At 36.4% G+C, this 10,553-nt stretch overlaps 1 protein-coding gene across 1 annotated transcript in view; it reads right to left on the bottom strand.

The window, feature by feature from the left end:
* Positions 1 to 809: 809 nt before the first annotated feature.
* LOC103807793 (E3 ubiquitin-protein ligase CBL-B-like) overlaps positions 810 to 10,553 on the bottom strand; it is a gene marked incomplete at both ends in the record, with an annotated part of 115,351 nt that continues 105,607 nt past the window's right edge. Inside the window, 5 exon segments of the mRNA XM_009080539.1 lie at positions 810 to 947; positions 2,261 to 2,392; positions 2,493 to 2,581; positions 7,186 to 7,326; positions 9,635 to 9,729. Coding sequence (XP_009078787.1) covers positions 810 to 947; positions 2,261 to 2,392; positions 2,493 to 2,581; positions 7,186 to 7,326; positions 9,635 to 9,729 — 595 coding nt within the window.

Genomic DNA, 10,553 nt, shown 5'->3' with positions numbered 1-10,553 from the left:
AAGTCACTTCACAGACACACACTATAAGTCACAAAAATCCTGTCACCATCTGTATCATAATCAGCGAATGTATCCAACTTAATTAACCTGACAATCAAATGCTTTTCAACTCAAAGACAAAAATCGTGAAATGTGAACCTAGCTTTTTTATCTTTTACAAGCAAAATACCAGACTGAAAGTGCCATCGTGATTTACAGGGAGAGATAGGTGAAAACTTGACTTAGCAAAAAGGTTATGAACCCCAGGATCCAGCAACTGTGTCCACAATTAATATAGTTTTGAAGCAAAATTTTACAACAGTTCTAACACAGCAGAATGTTCTTTTCACTTATTTTCTAGTTTTCCCCCAAGTTTTAACTTGAAAATAAACCCCATGAATTATGTTTTACTATAGGAAACAATGGAGTTGGCCAAAGGATACAGACAGTATCACAGATTACAACAGAAAATTTGGTGCTATACAAGTTAGTATCCTTACAAGAAAAATACAATTTACCAAAATGTCCAGCCTGGTATAGAAATATTGACCTTATTTTATTACTTAGTGATAATGAAATCTTTCTATATTCTGAGTTGCTTCGCCTCCACCGATATTGACCTTATTTTATTACTTAGTGACAATGAAGTCTTTCTATATTCCGAGTTGCTTCGCCTCCACCATTAAAGAAACCAATTTCTTAATATTTTGTATAATGAAGTATAGACAAAACAGAATTCTGAAGCCTGATGGCAACTTTAGCACTGAACAGATAAGCTTCTAAAGTAAAGGAAAATGAAATAAACTCTGTTGCTTCCTCTGCATACTTACCAGAATGAAGGAACAGCTCATGCCCTGAAGAAGGTCGACTTCCTGAACCAGCAGGTTTTGTGTGCTCGATCATGCTGTGCCGTGCAGGTGGTGGTGGTGGTGGTAGTGAAGGGGGTGAGTTATCAAAAGTGTCATCACCTGCATTTTAGAAACACATGAATAGATGAGCAGGACTTCATTAAGAACTGCAGAATAAAGAGCGAAGCTTAAACTTTATTTTTCTCTGGCTGCTGAGGCTTTTACTCGTCAGGTTCATCTAAACAGTTCAGTGACTCCAGTAATGAAACTGTAGCCCTGACTCTTACTACACACAATCCTCTTTTAAAACATGCTCTGAATGACCTTTTGCAATGCTCAGTTTCTTTTCTGGGATGGGAGGAGAGATTGCTTTTAGTGACTCAATTGCAAAGAGTGTATTATAATGAAAGCTTCACTGAATATCATTGCAGAATAACAAGCTGTGTGTCAGTGGCTAAGCAAATATATTTATATACAAACACCAGTGTTGACTACATTGAACCTGCTACATTTATACCGTGTATTATCTTTACCTGCTGTTGTGAACCACTGACTTTAGATATAAACTGAATTTTCTAAAGCTTGGCAAAACAATGCACCCTTTACACAAAGGTGGCACAGATAGGACTTGAGTTACCAAGCAGTGTGATTTTTTTGTTCTTTTGCCTTCAATTCTATGTCCTCCCACAACTCAGGAACACTTTGGGGACCAGAGAGAGCACAGTCCACGAACAAGGCAAATGTTCAAAATATTTTATGGAACAAGAAAATTGGATTATGACACATACACACAGACACAATCATGCAGCTGACTTTGTCAATGAAAGTGTGGGTGGTGGCCAAGCACAGCACCAGTATATTTGCAGAAATCACTGATTTTTGTGTAGGAGAACAGAAATCAGGGTTGGAAAAAACAGCTTTTGAGGACTGTAGACAGCAATGAGTTTTGAACTGTCCCTTAATAGTGGAAAAAACCAACCAAACCAGAAATAAACTTATTAATTTAATGTAGTGGTTTGCTTTTTTTCACTTAAATACCATCTCTTTGGCATTCTTCTTTGCATTTGATAAAAGAAATGGAATTATTTAAGCTACAATAGGAGAAACCCTCTACTACCATATTAAATTGCAATGCTCAAACTTTTTAGTAAGGGACAAACAATTATAATTCATTTTAGGAAAAAATGGTTTTACTTTTCTGTATAGCTGCATACAAGTTTAGTATGCCTTTTTGCCTCTCTTGCATCAGGGCTTATAAAGAAGCTGCAAGTACAGGTCACTGACACAAATACTGACTTACAGCTGTAATATTTAGCTCATAGCATGTTTGATACTCTTAACATACTCAACATTGGCTGTTTTTCAGCAAACATGGCATTTAGTTCATCTAGGCAATGTTAACCATTACATGTAATCAGCAAAAAGTCTGCAACCTAAAGGGGGCACCAGAAGATCATAATCGGAGGGTGTCCTGTTGAGCAAAGAGCTGTGTTTTGGGTTGTCTCTGGTAGGAGGTCGTGCAGGTGGCAAGGGTACCGGAACAGTAGGTGCATCATAGACATCTCCTGAATGACACAATCACAAGAAGTGAATGTTTTCTTGCTGTACCCCTAGAGCAGCACAGAGCAAATTTTTGTTGATAAATAGTGAAAAATAAAAACATACCTAACTCTGGATGTTTTGACTTCTTTATCTCAGAAGTAGTACTGTGTGTTCCATTCGTTACTCCAGCACATTGTCCATTCTCACACACCCTGAAGACAGACATTAAGCAGGAAGCAATCAACCATTTAGCCAAGCATTAATTCCCAGAATGACCAAGTACCTGTGCAGGCAGTTCATTATATGGAAACAGATGAAAGACAAAAAGCTGTGCCAATTTTAAAATCTACATCTCTTGATATTGCAAGCAGATACTGGTTAACCATCAATAAATCTGCTTCGAAGGATTATGCTGCTTTCTTGGTGAGATAAAGCCATGGCTTAAATAACTTACTAAGGGCTGTAACACAAGTTAGGGGAAAAACCGCTAAGGGCTGTAACACAAGTTAGGGGAACAATCAACATTAAATATAGTTCTCATTTCAGAGCTCAGGTCATTAGTTTATTCCCATCTTTAAGTCACAGACTCTATCCTATTTTGCCTTCCCAGATGCTGAATTTTCAACAGCAGAAATATTAAAAAGTGAAATGTGGATTTTGGTAATTATCCACACCTAAGTACACGGAAAAGCCATTAAACAAAATATAAGAATAACAAAAAAATCCAAACAGAACACCACAGCATACCACTAGTAATGGCAACAAATTTCAGCTAAACTCTTAGCCAAACATAAAAAAACCAAACACCAAAAAAATCAACCAAAAACTGAACTAGTCAAAGCTGTTTTGCAGGAATCTATTAAGTTCTGTATTAAAAAGCTGAGTGTTTTTGACAGTTCTACCACAGTTAACCAATTTTTTAAAAATAGAAGCATATTATATCCTCAAAGTTAAACAACAGTATCAAATTAAATATGAAAATCATACAACTGAACTGTACAAAGTGCCTATAATCCTGTCCAAAATACTGGAGATTATTTTTGTAAAATGACTTTGTTCAAATATGGCAGGGGAAAACACAGAACAAGCCTTTTCATAATATTAAATACTGTTTAAACAAATATGAAAGAACTAGGAAATTACTCTTGTCACTGGCACTTTGGACCCTGCATGTTTGGAAAGAACCAGAGAGTTTCTTTGGAACAAGGCCACCATGCTAAGCAATTCCATCTTAAAAATAAAAATCCCAACCCACCATGCACCATTATTACTAGATATTGGCAAATCTGCTAGAGTTATATACAGCTAAAATTTTAGATCTTGGGTTTTTACCAATAGTATTAATAAGCCTATCAGCTTTGGCCATATGGAAAGGAGGAATGAATAAAGGTCTGGAATCATTTAGAATATATAAATAGGAAAGAGGAAGTGAAATTATGTTTGTGGTCCCAAGAGTTACAACTAGGAGCAATGAAATGAATTGAAGAAAGATTTAAAAAACAAAACAAAACAAAACCTAAGGGTAAGAGCTATTCTGCTATGAATTAATATCCCCAGAGACATGGTAGAGGAAGTGTTGCCTCTATCTTTGACATTAGATTGGTTCAATCTTTCAAATACAGTGGATGCAACACTTCCTTTGACTCCTCAGCATATACAGTAAGTAATTAAGAGTATCTTCTAATTTAATTTGAATCTATTCTGCATTTTCAATAATGTAACTAGCCACAGGCAGCAAGATAACGTAACATGGCACCACTTCAGAAGTATTCAGATCATAATGAGCCCAGTTAAGTGATCAGTTTACAAACCATGCTGAAATACCTGTTTACATCAATAGTAAACAGCAGAAAGAAGGGCAGCAAACAAGTATGAACAAGCAACTCTTCTTTTCCCTTTTGGAAAAAGCTTTCTTAGGAAAAAGATAGTTAATGTAATGCCTCATTCTAATAGCAGTCTAATTAGTAATGCTGACATTCTTTCCTTCCATTCCTTATGGCTGAATTTGCCTCATACCTGGGAAGATATGATCAGCTGTAACAAACCAAACAATTAACTGATCTGCCAGAAAATGAGACTGTAAATAATTTTTTATATTACCCTTGGAATATTTTTAACATTGTTGTATCTACTAGTAGAAGCGCAAAAAGCCTTGGAGGCAATACAAATTTGGGAATAGGATGGAAGAATTACATAGTTCTTAAAATACAAAACATCCAGAAGAAATTTTGTAGGCTCTTTAGCTTACTGAGAACTCCAAGTGCTATTCAAGAAGTGAGGAAGCAACACTTAGGAAAGAAATAAGAGAAGGTCACACTGAAGGAAAGAACTGAAATGTGCTAAAAATGTATGACAAACAAAAATACTTCGAAAAATTGGGTTTAGCAGCTTTGCTAAAAATACTGGGAAGTTATGTTTTATTGAAATTCTCTTCCTCATAAGATTTAAAGAAGTGCAAGAGAAGAATACAGCATCAACTAGAAACTAGATTCTTTTCTGAAAGCTTGAGCTCAGCTTTCACATCTAAGCGGTGACATTAGCTAAAAGACGACATTTTCCCTTTTTTTTTGTTTGTTTGGGGTATTTTTGTTAATGCTTAGGAGAATGGTTAGTTTTGACACAAAATTCTTATCAGAACGTATAGTAAGAGCTGGTGCTTTTAATCATGGAGCAACCTGAATGGTAAACTGAGGTATTTTCCCTGTAGCAAATCCAGGATTCATTCCAATAAACTCACCACAAGTACAAGACTAAGTACACTAGCTAAAAAACTAAACTAAACCCAACTTTGAAATCAGCTTTCCATCTACAGTCTATCAGTAATTCTAAGGGCCCATTGATATGCTGCACCAGCCAAGTGAAAGCACTCAATTCTTTTTTTTCTGCAAAAGAAGGATACTCAAACCCGATAAGTTTCTATTTTTCCAGCTGGATTTTTTTCAGTATACACCTACATTGAACAGACACAGATCTTCAGAACTCATCCTTCCTTTCAGCACTTTGGTTTATATTGCAGAGGGGTTTCAGAGCATGTAGACACAACTGCTTCTGGATGATGGTTAACTCATAAGATGTCCTGCAGGAGCTAATACTGTTGCAATCACTAAAGGGTACTTTAGCCACAGGCACAGTATGAATCCAAAACTTTACAAAACACAGTGTGGATGTGGGATCCCTGGAGTCAGTTGGTCTCATTTACATAGTCCCTCCTATTGCACCACAATACTTACTAACCCAGACAAGGCCCTCAGAAGCTGCTAAACCAAGATGATCTGTCCAAATACTGCTCTTTTCTGTTGCAGACAACTTCTTGTCTAAGAAAGGTTACATCCTGTGTAACTCTGGTCCTGCAAACAACTCAGCCTCTATTCAATGACTTTGCATGGTACAAAAAGACATTCCCATGCAGAGGCACAACACAATCACATAGGAAATGGTATAGGTAAAAAGGATCAGGACCGTGGATTTTTTTTCTGTTACTTCCCATTTTTTGCTTGGTCAAAGAGGCACAACACAATCACATAGGAAATAGTATAGGTAAAAAGGATCAGGACCTTGGATTATTTTTTTTTTGTTACTTCCCATTTTTTGCTTGGTCAGCCTTGAGTGTTTTATTCATCATTGATTTTTTTTTTTCTTTTTTTAAAGTCTCATACTGTAGATAAGAATTTAAGTACTCGAGTTCATAAAGCTTAGGCAACTGTGTAATATTAATGTCTATGCAGTGAAGGCTGGATCAGCATTTCTAAGACAGAATTTTTAACCTGCATACAAGGAGTGATCATGCTCATGACCTTTTTTATACCCGTTTAAATTCTGATTAAAGAGGTCTAAAAATTATAATAAGCTAATTTTGGGAGAGACATTATTCATGGCAGGTCCTTGACATCACATTCTGATAGAGTGAGGAAAAAATGGCAATATGTCACCACATTTTTTTAATCACAGAAGGGTCTAAACTTTTTAGATCAATACTTGCTTTTAATACCATACTTTTGGCCTACAAGACCAGTAGGAAATAGGCCTTTTTTTTTCTCCCCAAGGTTTACTCTCTTAATTTAAGTTTTTTTTAATGAGTCAAAGTCCAAAAAGTTCACCAGGAATGACACAGTCCTCAGTTGTCATATCCCTTGGCTCCAAATTTCCTTGCCATAATCCATTAGTAATTCAGAACAGTGAAAGTTTGGAGATACTGTTTTAGAACATGTTTAAAGCTAGGGAGATATATTCCACCTGCCTGTAAAAAAAGGTTCTTTTCCTTAGAAGTACAAAGAAAATAGGCTACCAAACAGGCTCAAAAAGCTAAAAAGACACACTGTACATTGGACAAAAAGGTATCCAAAAGTATGTCCATACACCTGCCAGTTCACCTATTTTTCAGTACTGTGCTGGACTCTGAAATGTATTATATAAAATGTGAAAGTTTAAGATTTTCAAAGCTAACTCTGGGAATTTTGGTCACACAATCCTCCTTAAAATTAAATTTGAGAAAGTTTCATCTCCTGGCCAGTTTTGAAAACCTCTGCTTTGAAAACCTCAACCCAACGGGAAAAAAGGATCAACTGCAGAAATGGTATTCAAAAGCAAAAAGTATCTAGTTCTGACACATGAGAGGTACCATGAAGTGAACTTCACAGGATCATAACTGTGGTAGTGGTCAAATGAAACAGCAGCATAAGTAGTCCAAGCTTGAAAAGGCAAGATATTTTAGAAGGCAGGCAAGCTTAACCATTCATTAGAGACACTGAACCCAGTTATATTTTGGAAAAAGAGGTTTTGTAGATAAGTTGTTTTCAAGGCATCTAAATTACCTTACCGAGCAAGAGGTTTTATATTATGACTATGAGGTGGTTGTGAGCTCAGTATTACAGGATGTGAAGAAGGAACTTTGTATTCATCATCATCATCTGTGTGATCCCTTTTATCAGACAAAGAATTTGCTGAAGGACCAGGGCACCTAAGGAGATGAGAAAAAGATTGTTTTTTCTTTAGCTGTTATGTAGTTGACCTCAGATAATACAGACAATACTCTTTAGCCTAAAACATCCTTAATACATGTCTGCTACATATAAGGAGACAAAAAACACCATGACAAATTGAAACTTGTAAGGTTGCTGGCTTTTTTGTCTCTGAGAATGCATAGAGGAAAGGGCAGCTGACCTTTTGAGAGTTAAACAAAGCACAACATAGCAAAGAATTGCAAAGAATTAGAGTACTAAATAGGCACTTGCAAGGCTTAACCTGTTTGCACTTATCAAAAGAACAAAAGTTAATTTGGGTCAAAAAATATTTAGTGGGACTTAGTGGTGCAGTGAACATTCACCCTTTCAGTCTTGTTCCAGCCACAATACTATCAAACTGCCAGAATTTGCTTGTATTTTAAACTGGTTTTACTTAAAAAACCCCGTCTTTAATTGTCCTCACAGTGATTTGTATCACTTCTTGAAAGCAGTGGAAGCCCAGGAAAGAGGTAAATTTTATAATCTCCATTTACAGGTAACAACTTCTGTCATAGAAAATACTGCTTGGTATGAGATTCCTTTTAAAAAAACAAACTAACTCCTACTACCTGTTTTGCTGCTCTATGAGTGTAAACAGAATGATAGGCAAAAATTTCATTTTAGTGGGCACTCTAGGGAAAGTAATTTGGTTAGATATTAACAAGCTCCACAAGATCTTTTGGCTTTCAGAAAATATAAATAGCTAGGCTGTAGGTCTAGCAATCAACATCATCTACTCTTTTATACATTGAGCCCCTCTATGTATAGCAATTACTCCAATACATTAAGATTAATAATAAAAAACTCACAGAACATCTAAAATACAAAAGCATAAATTAAGGACTAAATATAATTTGAGCTTGATCGTACATGAAAACCAAAACCAGGAGTTTCATTCTTAAACTAGCTGAACACAAAGAGCAGTAGGTGTATCATCTGGCTATGACATTGTGCAGTGAATAGCACCTTTATGCTTTGCCACAAAAAAAGCCAACAGCTGGAGGACCTTGAATAAAGACGTGCAATGCATTCACAGCCATTCTGACTTGTGACTTCAAAGTATGGTGAATGGCTCCTGAGCTGAACTACAAGCTACGTTACAAGCTACATCTACTTCACACATCATTTAAGGAAGTTCTTAAGGACTATAAGGAAATCTAAGAAGGGTTTGTGGTCTAATTTGTTTGATTTTATCAGAAGGGCAAAAGCTGAAATGACAGGCCAAGCCCAATTTTTTCAACATAAGCAGCACCTGACTCACACAGCACATTTCTCCACAAAGCAAAAGCTTGTCTTTCAGTATTGACTGCAGATGATGCCACATGACTTCAGAACAACCAGGTATTCTGTGAACAAAACCAAATAGCTAACCACCATGAGTACTAGCCAGTCACTAGATTAAAACTAAACAGAAAAGGGAGAATGAAAAAGAACAGAGAAATAAGAGGATAGATATGCTGCTTTTGTTTGAGGATACACTCAAAGCCTAGAGCTCCCCAGCTCCTTCTAACTTCTCAGACTCTTTTGCTCAATCACTAACATACATCTGACTTCAGAAACAAGTTCAGGAAAGATGAAAATCCAACTTCTTTTGAAAAGACAGAGGAAAGATATATGGCGCCGAACTGCAAACTCTATATTGCATTTTTAACCACCTTCTGCAGTGGGTGCAAAATTTCACACAGCAGTGCAGTGTGAAATTGCTTTTTCCATCCTTGAGTTTTTTGATGGACAAGAGGTTTCTGTCAATGCTCACCCCTTAAAAACTATATAAAATGGTTTTGTTTGGTTGGTTTTTAGCCACAACAAAGAAGAGACACTGGTGCGAACCCTGGATAAGGCTCTATGTACAGAAAGCATGACTAGATTAGGGGCAGAACACTCACAAAGTGTATTCTTTACCCTTATCACTTTCCCTGGAATCTGTCACCTCCTGTGATAAATAGCTCTGGCCACACTTCTGTAGTAGTAGAAGCAAAATCAGACAGTATCTGCTCCCACTGACAAACACCTATGAGAAAGATCTGCCACAATTTAGCTTCTCTTCTGATAAAAACATGCTGTGTTCAACTAACATTAGAACTGCTCCCACTTTATCAATACAATTTACATTTCCTTTGTAAAACCACATTAAAATTCATGGAAAGCACATCATCAAGTTATATTAATTTTTTTCTTTTTCCTGTTTTTCTTTTAGCACCAGAGAATCAGAGCTATTATCTAACATTAATTAACACATTCCTTTTATAGAAAAAGTTAACTTACTTTATACTAGGGGTGATGGAGACAGCTGGAAGAGGGGGTGAAAGCCGTGCAGGCACATCATATTCTTCATTTATCAGATGACCATTTGAAAAAACCTAAAAATCACACAAGTGTTAAAACTGGTATCCCCTTCTGTTTACCATTATAGATATTCAAAAATCACACAAGTGTTAAAACTGGTATCTCCTTCTGTTTACCGTCATAGATATTCATCAGCTACCTATTACAACATAGACCTTGAGAAGACTGTGAGTAAAGCTTTTCCTAGGAGTTCACACTGCAGAGCTGTTATATGAAGTGACCTTCAAAGCTGTTTCAGCACACCCCATTTGGGAGCTGTAGAACATGTTATACTGTGAGTAAAGCTTTTCCTAGGAGTTTACACTGCAGAGCTGTTATATGAAGTAACCTTCAAAGCTGTTTCAGCTCACCCCATTTGACAGCTGTAGAACATGTTACCTTAAAATTTGACCAAAAGAAAAAGTTTCACATCATGGTTACTAGATGGACTACTCAGTTACAGCTGAACTGCTTTATGGAAAATTAAGACTTCAAGACTACGAAGTGAGAGAGATGAAGTGCAATGGGAAAGCAACAAGTTCAGCATGCTGAACATATTAATGTTTTTTAAAACTCTGTGATACAGTGCCTGCCAGAATCCATCCCCTACCTACAGGATTGTTCTCCCAATTCTTGGCTTTAATCAATAGCAAAAAGTTTATATTACAATTGATATATGAATCAGGGATGAAAATGAATTCAGTGTTTCCCTCAAGAATGCAAATACAGCCTGAAACATTAATTCAGAGTTGTCAGTTGCTCCCCTTAATCAAATGGCTTAGATTTATAACCTGAAGATGACAGTTCAAACAGTATTTGGTTAATGATATGTATATGTAACTTCTCCAGGCTACAATGG

The sequence above is a fragment of the Acanthisitta chloris genome, unplaced genomic scaffold (genome assembly GCF_000695815.1).
Source record: "Acanthisitta chloris isolate BGI_N310 unplaced genomic scaffold, ASM69581v1 scaffold1168, whole genome shotgun sequence".
NCBI classification, from domain to species: domain Eukaryota; kingdom Metazoa; phylum Chordata; class Aves; order Passeriformes; family Acanthisittidae; genus Acanthisitta; species Acanthisitta chloris.
This window is presented reverse-complemented; position numbering and strand designations above follow the sequence as displayed.